We start from the raw sequence: 23,506 nt of genomic DNA on the forward strand, positions 1-23,506 counted from the left end.
ACTTTGCAGCTTACTCTCGTAGAAAATTACTCAACATTTTGCGACCAATCACATTCCAGAATTCAACAGCGCTGTGGTATAAGATGTGTCCGTAAATACGACGAACACGATTAAGCCACAGGGAAAGGGCGCAGAAACTCTGAGTTAGCTAAGGCAGTCTGTGTAAAAACGAATAAAGAGACTTGCGTCCGTGAATCGCGGCGGTTTCTTGTCGTCGCCATTGGAGAGGAACTCTGCGCTCTCGGCCAGGGTGGCCTCGGTGTCTCTGGTAGCTCTGCTGGCACTGAAAGCACACACGACACTTAATCACCTCATGGACCACATTTCCTAAACACCATCGGTGTGTACGGTATGTACTGTGTCTGTGTCAATCACATCACAACACGCTATCAACATTGCAGAAATATCACCATTTTCACGTGCTGAATATTTTAGCAGACCTAAATATTAAATTACCTATCGGGTATCACAATACTGTCTTCATGGAAATTCATAATTAACTAATTCATTAATTCCTTAATGTGAACGAGTTTAATTTTCCCACTGCAGTTAAACTCATCAGGCCCAAAGTGACATCGCATTTAATCTGCCTGATTTGTGTCCGCTGTCGTTTAATATTGTTTTAATGAACTTGTATGAAATGCATTATCTCGATCTTCTTTTCCACAAGCTTTATTTCCCAGATACACGCCTCTAACTACTGAAAATTTTTTCTTTCTTCATCAAAAATACTGCCAGATGTGGTTACTCGAGTGTTACTGCCGCCTTATACGGTTAACTGGCTATTCAGATATCTGTGCACAACCCAAACGTACATAAACGCGTATGAGAACTTGACAGAATCGTATCACGGAGGCCATGTTTAACTAGAACTATCAGCGTTCAGTCGGATATCGATGGCAAAATCCTACAATAAAATGTTACTCGATCAGTGGCGCTTCCTAGAAACAGACAGGTCACACATCAACACTGTGTACATGCTTACAAACTGAATAAGAAGTGGCTAGTGACTGAAGAAATTACACACCACACAGCTAGAAGATAAAAACAACAAGCTAAACAACATCTCATTAGCAGGTACGTACCTGGAATTTTCCGTACTATTAGGTACGAGTTCCCTACAAGGCCGAGCGTTGAGCGAAGATGCCGAATCCATTGATAGCACAGAAAAGTAAATAAAACACACACACATGTACATAAACCCTTAGCAAAGAACACAACACATGATGTTTTTCTAGAATGTGAAAATTCAGTGTGAGTGTGTGTGAAAAACATGTTTTGTTTTTTTTTTTTGTCTTCTTCAGTGCATGTAAACCTGTGCATGCTGGGATGGGGCCAAGGGTTAGGAGCAGTGTTTGGACAAGGACTCGTGGCTGCTGCTTTTGAACATTCAGCAATGTAGCAATCATACATACACACTCGTCGTGCTCGCACAAACTCATACACACATGCACTTTGTTTGAACCATCAACAGAATGGCATGACACTTGTGCTTCGCGAGCGGTTTTTCTCCGATCCGTGACGTGCGATATGACCGTAGATGACTATCTCCAAGATGCGTATTCGGTTTCACCTCGTTCGGACGACACGTCCGCGGTACGGTACGGCCGGCTGCAAGATACCACAAACACACAGTTTCGGTTCACACGCATCCAGAAAACGACGCGCCACCCGAAAGTGTTAGAACACCGTAACAGATGCTAACCGCTTTGTTTGTTTGGATTTCATGCCTCGAACATAAACGTCTTTGTATCAAAAGTTCTTCGTCCCGACAAACTCGTCTTAAAAATACGGCTTTTCTCGTGTGTGTATTAAGACGTCAAAAAGTCCTGCAGGTAAAGTAAACACAGCTCCAAGAGCTAATGAATAAACCGTACTACTTTTACACCTCTTAAACTCACACACAAATAACTGCGTGTGAAATGTTTAGTTCAACGGAAGATAATTTGACATGCTATACTCAAACAGGCCTACCTTATCTGTAACACTCTGATGTCACCTACGAAAAAGTGGCTCATATGGCTAATAAAGGAAAGAGCTAATATATTATATACAGCATATACAGCAAAAGAAACTGCTGAAAGGCTCAGATTTAGAGAAGGTGGGACACAAGACTTCCTCAGTCTACACGCACGGATAGAGACACAGAGTATGATCGCGTTCACTCACTGAACCGTGTCGTCGGATTGGGTTTTGGTCGAGGCAGGCGTGGCCATCGTCTCGGCTCCTCCTTCGTGCCCTTTCCCGTTAGGAAGCGCGTTCATCTCGGCCGACGCCAGATCCATGACTTGGACGATGGGGATTTATTCCAGAAGCTACAGGCGGCCTTCGGCAGAGATTCCCGCGAGAATTTCCAGCTCCTCCGAGATCCCTGCAGGGAACAGTGGATATACATCATTATAAAAACATATCTCTGAGACAAGCAGTTTCAGATAATGACCTCCAGGAAATTAGTTTGAGAGCACAGACACCAACGTTCGACGTGATGTTTCTTTGTTTCGTGAAGCAGGAGTTTTTACGTCACTCTAGATCAGAGATCAGAAACGTTACAGGGGAAGAAAAACGAGTGTTTAACCAGTTAATGATGTTGGGGTTTTTTTCTGTTCCAAGAAAAGTATAGCCTAAACCTAAACATTTCCCCAAAATATTCCCACTAATCTGCTCCTCAATTCCCGCACCCCTGCTTACACTGTCTTGTGACATCAGACCGTCGCTATACTTTTCGAAGATGAGTCGAGAACAGGAAAATCCACGTGCAAAGAATTGTTTCTTTTTAAATGCTGTATTTGCTTTTATTTATGCCTTAAGCTTCCACTAAGCAGAGTTATATCGTATGTAAAGATTAGTTATTAAAAAGGAGGTGTGGAACGCTGAAATGTAAACGCATCATTCCCGGTCGGTGTTACACCACCATGTGAGGCAGCACGAGCAGCAGTTTGAGAAGATGCAGTGTCTCGGAGGAAGCACGTGACATCACGGCGTCACTGTCGTATGATGGGAAGACCGAACGTGTTTTGTGGGAACTGCCCGAGAACAAATGACAGAATATACAGGATAAAATGTATACATCCAGTGGTATTTTGCCCTCAAACCCTCAGTAACTAGAGCTCCAGATAAAAATAAAGACATTGCTAGCCTCCTTGATGTCACCGTCATCTATATATTAGTTAATAAAAGGGTTAAAGTGCATCAAAAACACACTGAAGTGCAGCGACGCGATATGACGGCAGTTTTTTTTCCATTGAAGGTCAAGGAGTGGACAATCATCTATATTTTTTTCATTTCGATTTCTGCTTTATGCAGAAGAACCTGTTCACCCTGAGACGGGGTGTGAACGACTCTGTGGCATGTTAAAGGAGTTTAACCCTGATCTCAAATCTCTAAGCTGTGGATTTGAAAGCCTGGCTGATAGGTTGTTTTTCTTCCTGATGTCTCTATGGCTGGTTTTTGTGTTTTCCTGTCTCCTGCATCTCGGACCCCTGCGGTTGTCTCAGGAGGAACCTGCCGGAGGTCCGAGCGGCGGTGAAAGACGCCGTGTGTGAGAGTGACATGCGTTTCCTGTTGCCCCCCTCCACCATCCTCCACCAGCCCCAAAGCCCCGGTACTCTTGACCTCCCATCTAAAAGTGCCAGCGCTCCGTATTCCCACAAGCATAAACAGAGAAGGCGTGCTGAGGAGAACCAGCCAGGACCAGCTCAGATCCAGTTCTAACCCGTTTTTTTTTCTCCCTCTTTTTATTAATTAGGGAGAAGCTTAACACAACAGGCGTGCTCTCTCCATGCTCAGAGCTATTAGCTGGCATCGACGAGTGCCCCTCAGCTCAGATCTCCTCTCTCTTCTGCTTTTCCTTCCTTTACTTTCTCTCATTACTATTTGACTCTATTGCCCTCTCCATCCTAGGTGAACATGTAGGAGGGCCGCACAGCGCTCTGGTCTCGGCAGGTCGCTCCGTGCGATCCGGCTCTCATTAGGCGCCGTGCCGCTCTGGCTAAAGCCGGGCAACGTGGTCAGCCAGCAAAACGAGATGCACACAATGCTGCATGTTGTGTGGTTTCCTGGGAACAGCCCGGGCAAACAGTGGGCTGATTGTGCCAGGCATCGCTACAGCTCCGAGGCCTCCTCAGCTTTAGGGGCATTGCAAGGGCTGAAAAGGTAATTCATCATGGACCTAATTGTAAAGACTACAAAACCCATAAAAATCAGCAGCGACTGTCACGTTTTTGGACGGCGCTGGGACGAGACGGACGCGGTGCCAGAATTCATTCAGGCCTGAACTCTCATGCTGTCCTTCACACACTGGATGGATTTCTCAGTGATGGGGCAATGAGAACGGGTGTAGACAGCCAATGAGGTCACGGCTGGAGCACCGAGACAGAGCTTTTAATAAACCGATGCTTCGGTCCTCGACACGTGACGTCCATCAGCTGGGTGTGAAAAAAAACATTCCCTGGAAGCTCTTCTGAGTCGGCAGGAAATGGACACGGTGTAAGTATAAATACACGCAAGCAGGAATGCCGGGTAATGACACCGTCATTCTAAAATACTTCCCCCAATTAACTCAAGCTCGGGTTGTTCAGAGAGCTGTGCAAGCTGATTTATCCTCATCATTATCATGATCCATTAGATCGTGTGGAAACTCCGGAAATTCAGGAACAAAATGGATTTCAGAAAAAAACAAATTGACTTTTATAGTTTTTTATATTTTAAATGAAGAGTCGTGTCACATACCCTTCTCTGAGATATCGCATGCACTGTGATTTTACGGGATATTAAAGTCAAAAATCATCTTCTTTTGGATGTTCCACAATATTAAACATAACCACAAATGGATAAAAGCGTTGTGAAATATTAGTCTTTAATAAATTTTAATAAATGTCATCAACGGCAAGCTGCTGCTGTATAAAAGGAATAAAACACTCTGCGTTGTGCTGTTATTGGAAAATAATCAACTTCGGGGTGTTTTATTGCTTACATATTGTTCCTCTGTGTCACTACTGTGCTTTAACACACAGATAAACACACATTCTCATTCTTACACTCGCCCCCACATTGATGTCAGCGCCTGGATCCTACCGTAAACCGGGCCGGATTTGGGGATGAGACGGGGCGCTAAAATCTCAGGACAGGATGCTAATTTAGCCCGGTGCCGTAATCACAGGGTGGGCGTCAATTAAAAACAGCCTTGTGTTTAAATTCAGAATGAACGGGTATTAGGAGTGGTGTAACTGCCACCTACGCAGTGCTCAGGCTGGACGCGTAAAGAAAACGAGGGCGAGAGAGACGGACACGGGTCGAGGAGTAGACTTTTTACGTAGATTATGCTGCATGTAACGGTATATATTTCAATTCATTATTTATTTCGTGTATATTGCTCCTGAGACCCTCAGACAAGTATTTGAAAATGTATTTTTAATTAGGCATTTAATTGAAAGTAGTTCTTCTGTTTTGGTATTTGAAATTTCATTAAAAATGTACATTTGAGATTTGATTCTAATTTATACCACTTATCCTACACAGGGTCGCGGGGAGCCTATCCCAGGGGACTTGGGGCACAAGGCGAGGGACGCCGACCCATCGCAGGGCACGATCACACACACATTCACACGCTACAGACAACTTGGAAATGCCAATCAGCCTCCAGCACGTATCTTTGGACTGGGGAAGGAAACTGGAGTACCCGGAGGAAACCCGCGGAGACCGGGGAGGACATGCGAACTCCGCGCACACACCGGGTGGATGCAGGAATCAAACCCCCAACCCTGGAGGTGTGAGGAAAATGTGCTAGCCTTTCTCAGAACCCCCACATATCAAATCCCAGTCATTTAGTAATGGTTAACTACACTGAGCACACACACACACACACACACACACACACACAGAGGAAGAGAAAGTGTTAGACAGTAAGAGGCAGAAATAGACTGTGAGAGAGATTCAGCTGATGCATCTGCACACCAGCAGTGACGTGAATTCAGCTGCAGCTGGAGGTCACCGAGATACAGCAATGCCCTTTTTATCACGCAGATGTGTGTGTGTGTGTGTGTGTGTGTGTGTGTGTGTGTGCGTAAATGCATGTCCTGCCCTTTTTTGACAACAACCTATCTTCCCACTGTGATCAAGCCAGGCCAGCTGTGTGTGCGTGTGTGTGTGTGTGTGTGTGTGTGTAGGAATCACATGCAAATCTTCCTCAAACCACTAATTAAACATCCACTCCCTCTTTCCCTTCGTTCCTACTGTGATGTGTGTGTCATCTCGTCTCCTCTCCTCTCTCAAACCTTTCCATTCCCTTTTCCTCACTTGTCTTCTTCCTTTCTGTTAGCATTATACACACACACACACACACACACACACACACACACACTTATATTCGGGTCACCTTCTCAGCTACAGTCATGAACACCAACCTCTCCCCACATCCTCGCTCTTATATGAGCAGTGGACGAGATAATAATCCATTAGCTATTAAACTCTTCACGGTGCCACACAGTCCTGCGCCGTTGTTGTTGTTGTTTTAACGAGACTAAAGAGCGAGTGACTCATTTATCTGAAGAGCATGACATTCTAAAAGACGAGAGATGCGCACAGCGATGTAACATGAGCCGTCACAGACAGTGTTCATATCCTGGAAAAGGGACGACTCGGTGCCGCCGTACTCTTCATCCTGTACCGATAACATCGCTGGTGTAGCAGATCATGTTTGTAATCGCTCCAGATAACATTTCAGCAATCCTCAAATCAAAACATCAGACTTTTTCGAAACTTCGGCAAACTTTTTCTTTCCTCCAGGAGCCCCACTTCCCAGTTGTTTTGGAGAATTTGCCCCTTGCAACAAATAAATAAATAAATTGAAATTATGTCAGATGAATAACTATTATATTAACAGGAAGAAAACAAAACAAATAAAAACCACATGAAAATAAGTCATATAATACAGCGGAAGGAAGGGAGAGTGGTGAACACAGTGAACAGTAAGAAGCGTGACACGGTACATTTTCTATGTAAACGTTTTATAAATCCTGTGAGGTTTTTATGTCAGTAAAAAAAAAACACTCTCAGCCAAAAAGAGTGCATTTTTTTTTTTTTTTACTAAATTAGAACGAAGCTGTCACGAGGTTGCGACGGACTTTAACAGGAAACATGGCGAGCACATCACACACGACGCTGCTGCCAAACTTATTAATAAATCCAAATAACTGGAAGTCCTGCGGAACAACCGAGAAGAAGTGGACGTCCGCGAGCATCCGCTGACGAAAGCGCGACCGACGTGGTGCTGCCAAACATAGTGCCCTGGGTACACTACCTAGACTTTTGGGACACTCTGTAGTTACCTGATGTTAAAGTGCACCTATTATGGTTCTTCAAATATTACCTTTCATGTAGTGTGTTATATATAGAGCTGTTTGTGAATGTATTTTAAAACGGCAAAGTTTTAAAAATCAAAGCGCAGGACAAACGGACTCATCGACTCCCAGAAGAAGGAACCGATTCTGAACGGCTGAAACGGGTCGTTAGTGATTCCAGACTTTACTTCCTGTACGAACGTACGTAGGTTTGCAACAAAAAACCCCGCCTTTCAGACGTGACACTAATTTTTCAGGAAAAACAAATTCCTGTGGGTCTGATGGATACAACAAAGCAGCAACACTAAGTGGACAAAAACTAAACTACACGACACCAGCAGGGTTGCTTGAGGTCACTTTTTAGAAGCAGTACAATTATCTCGAGGAAAAAAAACACACACGCACACAAAAACGCACAAAATACTTCGTCTAGTCAGGGAGAGTATACAGTGGTAAATTTACACTACAGAGTGATCTATAATCCACATTAATCTGCATCCTGCTTCTGAAATATTTTAAGTGCACAGCTCATTAAAACGATTTCACACCTGACTGGGTTCAGCTTGATTATGCCAGGTGTGTGATAAGCGGCGTATTTCTGTCTACATACATGTGTGTGTGTGTTTATTGTTCTTTGTTTGTGTAAATCTTCCATCCCACAGTTAGGAGCTTGAAATCTTTAGGAGGAAGCATGGAATTTATAAGCTATGATCACATGCCAGAGATTTCTGTTCAGTCTTTTGGATTTGTCTGATCCGGATTTTACCTAACAAGCATCCAATCAGCAGAGGTTGTTTTATTTTTTCCCTCCAGGCTCCGAATGGAATATAACTGAGAATTCGGTTTCCAGCTGCAGTGAAGAAACTCACACTTCCCAAGACCTGGTGCTGGAGTTCATCTAAAGCGGTCTTATTCTTGATGCTACACTGAGACTCTGAACATCCCATACTGCTCGTTCTACTCTTATTCACCGTGCCATGTAGCGCTGCCCAAACGAGGAAGAGTATTCCCTTTTAAATCTGCTTCCTCTCAAGGTCTCACCTCAGGTGGCCACTAGGGCTGATTTTCATACTCACATGTGTATCTTCGTGTAAAACGAGTAAGCGTGAGCACTCACGGCACCGCCGATTTACACTTCATTTCAATTACATTCAGCTCACAGAGAGATGAAAACAACGCTAAAATCTTCCAGTAATGCAGCTCAGCCACTGCAGCGCATCAGCTGCCACAGACACACACAAACTCATCCTCCTTTTATAGGGCGCCATTACTTTTGTCTTAACTGTAGCAACCAGTCTTACAGTAAAGCGTCGGCGATTATACGATTCAAAGCCGAACATGTCAGTAAACGTTCTTACGTGTAAACTCCTACGAATTCCGGAGCGAAACGTAGGAAACTAACGATTCACCAACTTTCACGAACGCCACGTTTCTTGTGTAAACGCTCCTGCGAACGCTTTACGAATACATCTGTTCGTATACTGTATCGCACAATTCGAATTCTCTGTTGAGGAAAAACCAAGAGAGATCTTTCCAAGAGATCATACTTATCCCACACACACACTCACACACACATACACACACTCTGAATGCAGAGTGAAAGAGAGACCCGGAGGAGAGATAGAGTGCAGTTCACACATCAGCATGTCCAACACGTTCGGCACGTCTAAAAATAGCCCCGGTGCACGAGACTCAGTCACGTGACCATGACGCGCGGAGACGATCTATACATCACGTACCGGAAAACTGCAAGGACACCGCGGGCCTCCATCTGTTCTTCGACTACAGGTGAAAGAGAACGGATCCAGATAAAGATCTTGGATGCTCACCGGTCTGATCCGAAAGTGCTGAATGAAGCCGCACACCAGGTCCAAAAAAAAAAAAAGGGAGCAGCGTGCATCCGCCGTGTTACTGCAGCACTGAACACTGGGGATTAGTGGAGAGGGTTTCTGCTGGCAGAACTACAAATAAGAACCTGAACGTTGCACTGATGCCTGCATTGGACAAAACATTCTGATGTAACATAGTAATAATAATAATAATAACAACAACAACAACACTTATATCCTAGCCTAGCTTCTCCCTGACACGCCACATAATATAATCCTAATAATCATCAAATAAAAAGGCTTATTATCTGACAGAACCTTCGGTAATGGTTGATACGGTGAAGTTTTGTAAGGGGATGTTTATGGACCATTTACGGAAGGAGTCTCCAGTGTAAAGCTGTAACATGGTAAGGCTGTACGAAGTGTCGCTCTTAAATTAATGAAAACTGTATACGGGATTATGGGATTTATTTATAGCACCCCGCTCCCAATCTCCTCACCCAAACAGTGAGCATCACAGGTAGCAGCATTCTCACACACACACACACACACACACACACACACACACACACACACACACACAGCCCATGCCTCTTGTGCAGGTTAAAACACAAAGGTCAGTAGTAGAGAATAAAGGCGAGTAAATGATTTGACTGAAGGACAGACTCGCGTGTCAGCGTGAGCTGAACGTATCAGCGGTTACAGCAGAAATGCTGAACAGTCAGGGCCGAGCACTCAATGTGCCGATCGTTTCATTGGTGGATGCATGTTAGCATATTAATGTCAATGTTACGTCAATGTTGAAAAAAGTCAAAATACAACTTTGAGTAGTAATGTTTTGAGAACAATGTAGTTTCGAGTTTAGAGAAGAAAGCCTGCCTGATCCATCCTCATGCCCTACATCTGGTTGGAGCGCTCATCAACTGGAGGCTACGTTCTGCCACTGAGGACGACCCCAAACGGTGCAGCCTGGAGATCGCTGAGGACGGTGCCGCTTGAAGTACCATGGAAATGGTTTTGGACCTCAATTCTACATGGACGTTCTCGCCGTGGTTGCTGTGGTTACGGTTGCTGCGATGGCCTCGGGACTGCAATTACCACATACAGTTTTACACTCAGGTCTCCTTTAGTGAACAGTGGACTAGTTCAACACACAGACTTCATATAGAACCCATAATGAACTTTCTTTTACTTTCACACTATCCGTTGTTACAAAGATGAGGTTGAGCTCCCTTCTGAGTCCGGTTCCTCTTAAGGTTCCTCGCCACCGGCTCGCTCAAAAGGGATAAATTCACACACTTAAAATGTGTATCCCGTGTTTATATGTTTCTGTAAAGCTGCTTTGAGACAACGTCCATTGTTAACAGCGCTATACAAATAAAACAGAATTTAAATGAATTGAATAATACTATGATAGAATGGTGCATATCAGAGCAACAAAAATAATTAAATACTTCACAAATAAAGCAATTGGGTGAATGACTTTTATTATTATTATTATTATTATTATCATCATTATTATTATTATTATTATTAAACAACTCTCCTTCAACAAAATAAACAATAACTTCAGATCCTCCCCGTCCCGTATTTTAACACACAGACGTTACTCTGATCTGTACACCATTCGGTCATAGTATCATGACTTTATTCTCGGAATATTGTGACTTTTTTTCTTGCAAATTAAGCTATTACGCCTTTTTTCTTAAAATATTACAGCTGTGTTCTCACAATCTTGTTGTTGTTTTTTTCCTAAACAGTGACCGCGGCCCTAAAACACGGTCTAATAGACAGCACATTAAAGCAATGCTGTTTATTTCTAACATTAGAAGGAGAAAGGCTTTAATGAACCTGTAATGGAGACGTGCATTAGTAAAGCTGGAGTTCCAGTAAAGAAGGAGTCATCCGTTTGCGTTTCGGGAAATTAAAACACAACGTGGGAAATTTCAGAGTGATAAAATGCTAAAAAGTGTTCAACTGGAGGTGAGTAAAACTACTGTCAGTTTTTCATTAACTAAACCCAAATTGACTAAAATATGAATAACACTGTATGTATTTTTTTCGGTGTAGACTAAGATTAAAGTAAATTCGAATTAGCTATCAAAATGATAGTAAACGATAGAGTATAGAATACTAGATTGGTCTTAAAAAATGTCATCTTAAAGCCTGAACATGAGCACTGGGTCTGGGGAAAAAGAGAACCTAGACGTGACTTTAGAGGGCCAGAGAACCCCGCTTGTCTTTGCTGTCTCTCCACAGGAGCGCGAGACCTCGTCTTGTGTTCCAGTATAAAGGGGGATATTGATGTCGGGTGCCGCGCCGATCAGGTGCCGTGCTGATGATGAAAGAGGAAAATCCTACAGATGTTGGAACGCATGGCGATAACAATAGCAGTGTGTGTAAACTCTCCAGAATAACAAACGCCTCTGTGTCATTTTCCCTCCAATGCCAGTCTGTGCCACTTCCCACCACCGTCCAACTCCGATCACGGGATGCAAACAAAGAGACGACCTCTTCCGTGTCCTCTGTCCCAGTGCGCACAAAGTCACACGGGTAAAGCAAGGCATCCTGGCAACAACCGTACTGCGGCCAGTTAAACCTTACAGGAACGGGACTTTGACCAATCACGGGCTGGGATGGAGAGATTAGCCAATTAAAATTCACAGGAGTCGTAAGGCAGAAGTGATGAGGAAGATTCTTTCCCTCTTCAACAGTCACGTCCGATGAAACACTGTTCCACTGAGTTTCGAAACGCTAATCACACAGCAACTCATTTAATGTGTCTCTAATTAATTCAAGTGCATGCTGTATATAATTCCAGTAATAATTCTATAATCCTAATTAATTAATCCTAATGCATTAAATGCACAAATATATTGTGACAACTCTTGCTGTCTGACATTCAATGTAGGTGGTTTTATGTTTTTGGAAAGGAGAAATCAAAAGACAACAAACAAAACCGTTAAACAAAACCAGTTACAGAGACCACACCTCTTTCTGTGAGACTGACAGACCCAGAGTCCACGCCTCTTTCACGAAGACTTACAGTTACACAGGCCAAGCCTCTTTCACTGAGACTTACAGTTACAGAGGCCACACCTACTTCTCTGGGACTAACAGACCTAGAGGCCACGCCTCTTTCACTGAGACTTACAGTTAGAGGCCACGCCTCTTTCACTGAGACTTACAGTTACAGGGGCCACGCCTCTTTCAATGAGACTTACAGTTACACAGGCCACGCCTACTTCTCTGGGACTAACAGACCTAGAGGCCACGCCTCTTTCAATGAGACTTAGTTACAGAGGCCACGCCTCTTTCACTGAGACTTACAGTTACACAGGCCACGCCTACTTCTCTGGGACTAACAGACCCAGAGGCCACGCCTCTTTCAATGAGACTTACAGTTACACAGGCCACGCCTACTTCTCTGGGACTAACAGACCCAGAAGCCATGCCTCTATCCATGAGACTCTATGCAGTCACATAGGCCACGCCTCCTTCACTGAGGAAGGAACACCATGTTTAACTGTGAGGGGAATGCGTGTTGTGCTAGCAGGTAATTATTACCTAAAACCAGATCACGCCTTGGGCAATGTGTGTAGTGCAGCAGGTGGAGGGATAAGGAAGAAGTAGTGCACGCTATCGTTACAACATGGAAGTGCATCAAAGCACCCAATGAAAACTTGAGTATTTTATCTCAGTGTTGAAATTACTTTTCAGCTGACATGAAACTAGCTTGTCCTGGCCTTCTGGGTATGAATTAGCGTTTTATATTTCATATGTTCAATAATAAATACATTTCTTTCATGTAATATGCGAGATCCTGACCTGTCATTACACATAATGAGATTAAAAAATTACATTTTTTAGCTTAATCTAGCTACAGTGAAACCTGTATTTCCAGTTCTGCTTGTTGAACAAGTAAAAAAAAAACCCTTGCTTTACACTTTCACACTAAAAATTCCAGAACACACATCTACACCTGTGTCTTTGGCCTAATTCTGCCGTGGGGTGTGCAGAATTCTGTCAAATACAGACCTGCACATCCAATGTGACCTCCACACACACACACACACACACACACACACACACACATGCACACACACACACACACACACACACACACACACACACAGGCTTACTTTTGCTCACGAGACTGCAGCATACAGCGCTGTGAGATCTCCCACCACCAGGCTAAAACACACACATACACATATATGCTAAGCTAGTGATTTAACTTGTGACACACTCATGGGTCTTTCCAACCTCACAGCCTTGATTCCAAAACAGACTTTGGTCACAAATAAGGCTGTTACAGTGTCACGGTTTCATGTTTAGTCACTCCGTATGATCGGACGCTATCTCACCACTGATTTTTTTTTCCCAAAATACAGATTAAAATGCATTTCCATCCGTTACATCAGCCCATTCATGTTTTCCGTTTACTCCAGTGGTCTCCAGAGGTGCAATTCATCACCATAGTGACATGAAGTGCCACAAACTCAATTAAAACCCAGAAGATCACGCGTAATTTTCATTTAAACAATAAAGCTCTGGATCTCTCTGACTGGAGGAATCCATACTCCTACTAGAAACTATTTGTAGTGTGTGAACAGAAAGACAAGAAAAAATAATGTAATCCCCGAGTGGGCATTATTTCCATCCAACCATTACTCACTGCCCACTTCACGACCCTGAGTAACCCCACCGAGGCAATACACACTATCGCGTACACACACTCATGTGTTTCGCTAACGATTAGAGGAGACAAAAAAATAATCAAGCTTGTAAAAATTTCAGCAGATGTTAAAATAAATGAATGTACAACAATAAAAAAAAAACTAACAACAACAGCATTCAAACACATTGTAAAAATTTCCAGATTTAAAAGTAGATCTGCATTGACTCATCCCCACCTCCAGTGCACCTAATATTAGCTAACTTGGCTACCGGTTTTGATTACACAATATAATATTTAGCCTTATATCGATTCTGTTTTTTATACTGGTATCACAGGGGTTGTGCATGTCTCAGTTCCTCCTCTCAGTCAATACAGCACGTCGCTATGGCGGTAAGCGACGCTGAGCAACAGAAAGTCCGATTAAAACATTACGAATGTGTAAAGCAGCTCGTGGTGAATGAAGCGTGGAGAGTCATGGCGTAAAGACTTTCAGTCATGATAACCCCATGTCACGCCGGCACAACGTTCTCTTACCGATGCCAACTAAACCCGAATGTTAATGCAGCCTGACGTCTCTGTGCATGATTATTCAAAAATAAATAAATAAACAGCTCGGCTAATTGGGCTTGTCAGTCCTTTTTCTAAAGAAAAACACAATCACGCTGAGGTAAATTGGAGAACGCCAGGTTTATGTCCTTGTTTTTGCAGAGAGAGAAAAAAACGCTTTAACAAACAGGTACTAATATATATTTCATAAATCTTGACGATACATCTGGTCTTTTCTTTTTTGAAATGAGAATCTGCGTGACTTGATTAACTTACAGAACTGCATTAAGGCCTCAAAACCTGTGTGTACGCTGTACAGAGACTGTATCGTTATCTACACCCCAGCGCTGCTTGATTCTCAATTCTGATTGGCCAGAAGGTGTTGCTTAATTGTCTCTAACAGCAGCTCTGTGTTTTCAGAGCTCGCACGTACAGTAGCTGATACATTTTTAAATGACTTTTTTTAAATTCAAGAATTCAGTTATGAACTTAAAGGTGCAATAGGCGATTGTTTTTGGGTTTTCTTTTTATTTCTTGCTAGTGCAAATAATGTAGAGATGATTAAAAATAATAACAGTTTAAGCCATATTCTCAGCACAAATGTATTACATTGCTGGAGAAAAACAGTTTGGAAACCTGCCTTCAGGTCTGGAATGTTTGGTCGCATTTGGATCGGCAGCTTGTCAATCATCTTTATAGACATGCCCCCCAAAGCCTCTTGACATCCTCTTAAATCATTACAAGCACAATTTTGCAAGCTTATAAAGCTGTAAGTGAGTTTTCAAGCACTAGAAAGTGATGTCATGATAGCATGGTAACTGTACTTGGACCACCATGAGATGTGGAGGTGGGGCTTTGTGCACATCGGTGGGCATGGGGCGGATTCAATGAGATAAAAGGTCATTCAAATCTAATTAAACTCCGCCCACTGAACAGTCCATGACTGCCCAGGAATTATCTACAAAGCTAAATTTCATCTGTAGTCCCTGAGACTACTAGAGACCTATTTTCACACATTTTACCTAATGCACATTTAAATGAGAGAAAATTCATCATCAGCAATTCAGACCTTGTAATTGGCTGTAATTATGAGCGAGCTCAGTGCTTATATTTTATAACAGTTCTCATCAAGAAGATATTCTGATATCCCATATCCCAGACCAACACCCTGCATCCCTGTTCATCTTAAACATCTCCAAACTGCAGAAAACCACGTCTCACTTCACGTTTTAATTTCTGCTAAAATAACAAACCGAGCACAGCTTTTTCTCTCCTACACTAAACTCCACCGCCGTCGTCTACCTTTCAAATCATTCTGAACCCATGGAAGGAACTTGTCATTTCTTTATTGCTCTATTTCTTTTGTCATGCATGGTATAACCTTCAGGCAGCAAATATAACACGCACGCATGAAATCTTTTACCCAATAAATCCGCATGTTCTTTCACATCCTGTCGTGAAATTAAATTTGCCAAAATGAAACGAGGAGCTCAGACCTTCTTACAGGCCATAAACTTGAGTAAGAGGGCACAAACCCTGCAGCAGCATCTATTATTAAGTATTTATATTCATATTTATTATCGTGAGTGGCAGACACCCTCCAGGTACGCTTGAATACGAGTCATTAATCATTTTAGATGATGATCGTATCACATGATCGATCAGGAAGAACAACACAAGTGTCATCATGGAGTAAAAGTAGGGGTGCACCGAAATGAAAATTCTTGGCCGAAACCGAATATAGCGAAAAGCTTGGCCGAAGGCGGAACAGGTTTTTTGTTGGTTTTTTTTTTTTGCATTTTTTCCATTTATTTTGCCATTTTTTTCACCATTGCATAAATTAAACAGTCAAAATGAGCTTTTTACTATTTTGTCTTGCTTTTCAAAGAAAAGAATCAATTACAAAAACTACAATTTCAAAATATTTATTTAACACTGAACATTTTTTTTTTCATTCCAGCAGGCATAGGCTACCAAGAAGGCACAATATAACTTTAAATAAATAAATGAGTAAAATAAAAATATTGTGATGTGGTCATCTTTGAGCCCCTTGAATAGCCCATGTTACGCCTATAACTGACTGCTGAAAGAATGGAACACTCTGTAGTCTACAACTAAAAAGTGCATTAAAAAGTGCATTGACGAGTGCAGAAAATGGTTCTATTGGGTTCTATACCGCTCGCGTCCCTGTACACCTCGCCGAGTATTACCGTAGATATAGTATTATAGTAGATAGAGTATTATAGTAGATAGAGTATTACAGTAGATATAGTATTATAGTAGATAGAGTATTACCGTAGATATAGTATTATAGTAGATAGAGTATTACAGTAGATATAGTATTATAGTAGATAGAGTATTACAGTAGATATAGTATTATAGTAGATAGAGTATTACAGTAGATATAGTATTATAGTAGATAGAGTATTACAGTAGATATAGTATTATAGTAGAGTATTACAGTAGATATAGTATTATAGTAGATAGAGTATTACAGTAGATATAGTATTATAGTAGATAGAGTATTATAGTAGGTATAGTATAGTTAGATACGTTGTTAATGTTATGTTCCCTTAAATAAATACGTCTTTAACTGCTTCCGTACTCTACACCCTTACGTCTCGCGACGTGACGGAATACTCCGGAACAGAAGCAATTAAACGCACGTGTCCACAGTAAACAATGTCACGGTTGTCAACATCCGAAGAGCATGCGCTCGTGCACGTAGTTCGTGCATGCGCGCGCCCCCTCATCGCTCCGAGCGCGCTGCCGGAAGTGGAGGTCGTGAAATTCGCGCATCTCACTCTGGTTGCTAGGCTATTTGGCGCGTCATTAATCATTGTTCGGTCAAATTTATTCGGCCTTTTCACCGAAAGTGCTTTTTTTGTGCTATTTTAGGCCGAATAATTTCGGTTGCCGGACATGCATCCCTAAGTAAAAAGTCACTCAGACAACTGATTTAACCGCCAGGTAAAAGCGCATCAGCTAAAACTGTGACTCGGACAACATTCATTCATCATTTAGTTTAACCAGGCCATGTGTGTGTGTGTGTGTGTGTGTCTCACCTGCAACCCAGATGAAGAAAAACAGTCACAGGTCACAGGAACTGATCTCAGTGGAGCATAAGACAAATGACGCCTACTGCTTTCTTTTCTGAAGGAAAATATTGATAAAACTGTATGAAAAAGACTGCCATTCAGCCATATTTACAGCTGTCCCGTTTTAAACTGAGTCGTTTCTGTCATAGACCTGTAAGATTGTTTACTCCTAATAGCGTTTAGCTAACCAACACACCTGAGCACCTGAGGCGCTTTACATGCCAGATATATTTCTTAATTACTTCCTAATTACACACCTACAACTTTCTTTCGTTCTTCATTTTTTTTAAAAAAAAAAAACTTACTTCAGGTATGAAATGATTTCACAACACCACCCTTCTTTTCATTAGCAGTGCAGGCTAACGATAAAGAACTAGCTGAATTCTATTCCAAGTGTCACGCGCAACCTTTTGTTAATTGGTGGACTTCAAAAACGGCGGGAAATTAAATAACCAATTAAGCAGCAGGAACGCGGAGCGGCAGTTAAACGCTATACTGAGCTTGTTAGCTAGGTCTAATTAATTGAATGACATTTTAGTGATCTTTTATACCAAAATCATATCAGGGGTCAATACTATTATGTAGCTTACATTCTTCCTAAATAAATGTGTGTTTTATCTCGGATTGGTTTAGCCTTAAATTAAGAATATCCTTACACTCTTTGAACCATGTTTGGTAGGAAATAACAGGAGTCCATACACTATAACAGGAGTCAAAATAACCAGTGTTGGTATAAAAAAAAAACAAAAAAACACTATAACAGGAGCCAGTACCTTATAACAGGAGTCAGTACTCTATAACAGGAGTCAGTACTGTATAACAGGAGCCAGTGCTCTATAACAGGAGTCATTACCCTATAACAGGAGTCAGTACTCTATAACAGGAGTCAGCACCCTATAACAGGAGTCAGTACTCTATAACAGGAGTCAGCACCCTATAACAGGAGTCAGTACCCTATAACAGGAGTCAGTACTCTATAACAGGAGCCAGTACATTATAACAGGAGCCAGTACCTTATAACAGGAGTCAGTACTCTATAACAGGAGTCAGTACCCTATAACAGGAGCCAGTGCTCTATAACAGGAGTCATTACCCTATAACAGGAGTCAGCACCCTATAACAGGAGTCAGCACCCTATAACAGGAGTCAGTACCCTATAACAGGAGTCAGTACTCTATAACAGGAGTCAGCACCCTATAACAGGAGTCAGTTACTCTATAACAGGAGTCATTACCCTATAACAGGAGTCAGTACTCTATAACAGGAGTCAGCACCCTATAACAGGAGTCAGTACTCTATAACAGGAGTCAGTACTCTATAACAGGAGTCAGTACTCTATAACAGGAGTCAGCACCCTATAACAGGAGTCAGTACTCTATAACAGGAGTCAGTACTCTATAACAGGAGTCAGCACCCTATAACAGGAGTCAGTACTCTATAACAGGAGTCAGTACCCTATAACAGGAGTCAGTACTCTATAACAGGAGTCAGTACCCTATAACAGGAGTCAGTTACTCTATAACAGGAGTCAGTACCCTATAACAGGAGTCAGTACTCTATAACAGGAGTCAGTACCCTATAACAGGAGTCAGTACCCTATAACAGGAGTTAATACACTACAATGAGAGTTGGTAGCCTACCCTATTTAACAGGTTTCAGTATAACTGGTGTTGATACACTGTAACAGGTATCAGTACACTGTCATGGGGTCAGTACCCTGTAATGGGTGCCAGTACCCTGTAACAGGGGTCAGTACACTATAAAGGGTGTCAGTACTCTATAAGGGGGGTCAGTACCCTGTAACGGCCGTCAGTACACTATAACAGGTATCAGTACACTATAAGGGGGTTCAATACCCTGTAACGGGTATCAGTAGCTTGTAACGGGGTCAGTACACTGTAACGGGCATCATTACTCTATAGCGGTTGTCAGTACTCTATAAGAGGAATCAGTACCCTGTGATGGGTGTCAGTACTCTATAAGAGGAGTCAGTAACCTGTAACGGGTGTCAGTACTCTATAAGAGGAATCAGTACACTGTGATGGGTGTCAGTATCCTTTAAGGGGCGTCAGTACTCTATAAGAGGAGTCAGTACCCTGTAACGGGGGTCAGTAAGCTACCAGTATAATTTGGAACTCTGTGACGGGAATCTGATGCTGGATATACGTGGAGTCGGTAAAACGGAGGTCGGTAGTGGGTAGAGTTCGGTATTCGGAATTCGGTAATAAAAGTCAGTATAACAGGAATTCGGTATAACGGAAGCCAGTATAACGGGAATTCAGTAAGACGGATGTCGGTAATCTTGCTGAACAGAATGGAGGTCACACTCGCGCAGAAGCCTCAGTGGGGAAAGTAAACGACAGTGACTGAGCTATCAATGAAACCATACCGGAATAAAGTGAACCGCTCACTCTTACCGAGCCGAGCGATCCGTTACAACGAGGAGTTGAGAAAGATCCTCACGCGATGCTCTCTCCTCCGCTGCCCGCGTGCCTTTGTCAGTGGATAATAAACGCAGAGCTGGTGATGAAACACTCCGGCCTGGTCTAATCCTCTCCGGTCAGACTGTCCGATCAGAAAGTGGCGGAGGGTTTTAAAGTGGGCTGTAACGAGACCCCGTTGTTCTTCTCCGCCCACTCCGTATGTTCACCCGGCACTCCGTGATGCGCGTGCATCTCACTGGAACTCACGCGCCGATGGAGGGGGGGTCTGATGAACAGTTATATTATAGCCTATTAATAAGCATTTAGTCTGTCTTATAAAACTCGTCACATGGTTGCCAGATTGGTGCGTTAATCGAGTGACCTTAATATTTTTTAAATATGAAAATCATAATACTGGGCTTGTAGATTGTTCTGTTGGTTATTTTCATTTCCATATGAATGAATTAGACTAGAGTTTGAGGTGCTGATAGTGAATTGGAAGGGCTGTAACCAGTAATGTTTCATTCTGTTTTTCATTTAATTACACTTGTGTAACTGTTGCCAGATCGCGCATATGTACGGCTTGTTAAAATGTAGTAATTAACCCAGTGGAAAGAGTTCTCGCACTGTATATAATCTATATCTGACACTGTATATAATTTGAGTTATGGTTTTATATGAATCTTTTAATGTTTTGTCCACTCTGGCAACCCTGAGAGAGAGAGAGAGAGAGAGAGAGAGAGAGAGAGAGAGAGAGAATGAAAAGAGCTGCCAGAATTAACAGATTGAACTCACTGGCAACGTATAAATCTGGCAACACTGGTTTCTGGGTCGGTTGACGCTCATCGTGACGGAAGCAAGGCGTGACGTCATACCACCTCAGGGTGTCATTTATCTTGATGTGTGCTCGCGCGCTCAGGTCACCTGCTCTCACCGTGCACGCGCATGGATGCGCGAACACTTACAGTGTTCAGTTAAAGCAGTTCTGCCCACACACACATTTCTGGGTGTAACTCTTGCAGGCTTCGTTCGTTCCAGAATTAAACACTGTAGGTGTTGAATCAACACTATTGCTGTGCGTTTAATGCGCACATTGTTGTACATCAGTGACGCTGAGACGTAAGATCATCATGTTGACATTTCTCCATCCCCTCTACGGTATTCGTAGCCATCCTCTCAGTTTGACATCATCCCGTTGGTGGTTTTTTGATGAGCGTCATAGCGGCAGCGCTCACACTTTAATCAGCGATTTCTACCACTGACAGAAGTTTGTCGTTTGTCTTTGGTCGCACTCACACTAGATCATCACATTATATGTTCAAAGACCGCCGATCGTAACTCATGACCAGGGAATTCTTTTATTTGGGGGATTTATTTCTGTCTTCGACAACTAACTCAGTCAGGAAATTGCACCGTGTGAAGCCGGATTTAGTTATTTGCGACCAAGTAAACAAGCGTTCCCGCACCAATCATGTTTAATATTTTATCTGCCTTCTTATATATTCTTCTACGTAGTACTGCATCTCTTAGTCTCAGCATTTTGATCAAACCTCCAGACCTTGTATCAAAACAATGTTATTGAATTTATTTCCGTTAACGTTCCATCACGACAAAACCAAGTGACGCAACATTGTTGGAAACTCATTGCACGAGTATGTCACACGTATTTCCTACAGTCTTGGAGCTTTATTTCCAAAACAAGAAGGGGGGGGGGGGGGGGAGGAGAAGGTTTAAAGAGATACAATTAAGGAATGAACAAAAAGGAAAACCATACTTTTTTACTGAAAAAATTTAATTTAAGGCGGATAGCTAAAGTATGTTTCAAGTGTAGCTTAGCTTTAGTAAAGCTTATCAAAGGAAGCTAGCAAATAAAAAGCTGCTACCCAATCTGATGGATTCAGAATATATATTATGTACATCAAGAAAATAAAATATAGCATTTATCTATCCATCCCTCTATTGATGGATTTGATTTCAAATCAAGCAGAGCACAGGAGAATTTCGCTAGTTTAGACAGGCTAGCTAACTAGGTTGGTTAGCAACACTCCTGCGCCAGTGTGTTTACAGGTATCTAGGCTAAACACAGGAGATAAAAATCTAAATTTGTACATTATTAACACTGACAGTTATACATTTCTGGAGGTCCATTTAAAAAATAAAAAAAAATTCACATCAACTTTTTTCACATCAACACTGAATACGCTGCACTCCACAGACATTCTTACCAAGAGTTGGGAAATAAAAAAGTAAGGAAAATAAAAAGGATCTAGTTCCTTTACCAGCATGACTGACGTAAGCACTATACCACTAACAGGGATATTTCCAGTGGTGAACACCAGCAGAGTCCTGTCTAATGTACTTGATAGCAAAATTAAAGAAGGAAACTTTTGCCGGAACTGTTCCTTTATTATTACACCTGCGCTAACACACCTGGTCCTCTCACGCTAGGATTCACATTTTGCTTTTATCATTACTGTAACACAAAATATACGTTGAGTGATCCTCCTGCCAGCGTGAGCGCCACAACACACGACACCCACGGAACCTACCCCACTTCAAAGCATGTTTGAGATCTCGCATGCGGTTGTACGCATGAGGAGTCTGCGTTTTTTTAAAGGAGAAGGCCTCCGTCTCCCGCCCGAGGGCCCACGGGTGTCTCTCCGCAGCTGCGTCCAACCCAGCAGGCCACATGACCAATCAGGCACTGGGGGAAAGTTTAACTCGGGGCTGTCCTGGGGTCTGGACGGATGCTGCAGAGGCACGTAGAGAAGGATGAGCTTGTACTGGTGCTCTTTTTTAACGTGCTCTCATCACCTTTCTCTCTTCACTTCCCCTTCTTTGATCTGTTAGTTGACGGAGGGATCATCGGCAGAAGTCACCGTGATCTGGTTTTCATTTTAAAACGGCGAAAAACGATGGAGGATGCATTAGCCGTGGTTTTTAAAACGCTGCTAGCTAAGCAAACTAGTCTAGCACTTAAAAACAAGTCAAGTATTTATTTCAAAAGCGTAGATTCGAGTAAGGGACCATGGAAATGTTTCTACCGAGCTTCACGCTAGCTGAAACATCCCTACCAACATTTGGGCTTTTAATGTAATGTGGAGTGTTTTAGAGTGTAATGGAGGACATGAAAGAAGTTACCTGTGGAGAAGAAGTAGCTAGCTAGATAATATAACTAAAAAATAATAATAATTTCTATTTTACACTGTGATTGATTGTTAAAAGGTTTAAAAGGAAACATTTCTCTTGCACTCCCCGATGAAAAGACATTAGCTAGCTATTAGCATTGTGTCTGTGGACTTTCTTTTTAGCTAGCCGTAACATTAGCTACACAATAACTAAACTGATTCCTATAGGTAAGCTTGTGCTTCATTTCTTACTAACTGTAGCTTCCATTTATATAAATCTGTCTCTCTTCAATCTTGACTAATTCAACTTTCTAATTATTTAATATGTGAAGTTTGTGAACACTTCAGTTTGAGTATAGATATTCTAAGCTAGCTATTAATGTTAGCTAGCTCCCTTAAACCTTTTGCTTTCCTTTAAAAAATAAATAAATAAAATGTAAATAAGGTTAAAAGAGCAGCGATTA

General features: G+C 42.2%; 1 protein-coding gene across 11 annotated transcripts in view; it reads right to left on the reverse strand.

Annotated features, from left to right (window-relative positions):
- Positions 1 to 20,932, reverse strand: part of slc38a3a (solute carrier family 38 member 3a) — a 43,853-nt gene extending 22,921 nt beyond the window's left edge. Inside the window, exons 1-5 of one of the 11 annotated variants that reach the window (XM_053652683.1) lie at positions 17,797 to 18,388; positions 17,459 to 17,546; positions 6,232 to 6,309; positions 2,170 to 2,371; positions 187 to 283 (exon numbers count right to left, since the gene is read on the reverse strand). In XM_053652683.1, the coding sequence (XP_053508658.1) occupies positions 187 to 283; positions 2,170 to 2,285 (213 nt within the window). In that variant the 5' untranslated portion in view covers positions 2,286 to 2,371; positions 6,232 to 6,309; positions 17,459 to 17,546; positions 17,797 to 18,388. Of the gene's footprint in view, positions 1 to 186; positions 284 to 1,085; positions 1,119 to 1,315; positions 2,372 to 6,231; positions 13,271 to 17,458; positions 17,547 to 17,748; positions 17,767 to 17,796; positions 18,389 to 19,908; positions 20,482 to 20,709 lie in introns of those variants that run through there. The other 10 variants (XM_053652676.1, XM_053652678.1, XM_053652679.1 and 7 more) reach the window with 10 other exon arrangements.
- Positions 20,933 to 23,506: the final 2,574 nt, after the last annotated feature.

Source organism: Ictalurus furcatus, chromosome 21 (genome assembly GCF_023375685.1).
Source record: "Ictalurus furcatus strain D&B chromosome 21, Billie_1.0, whole genome shotgun sequence".
Taxonomy (NCBI): Eukaryota; Metazoa; Chordata; class Actinopteri; order Siluriformes; family Ictaluridae; genus Ictalurus; species Ictalurus furcatus.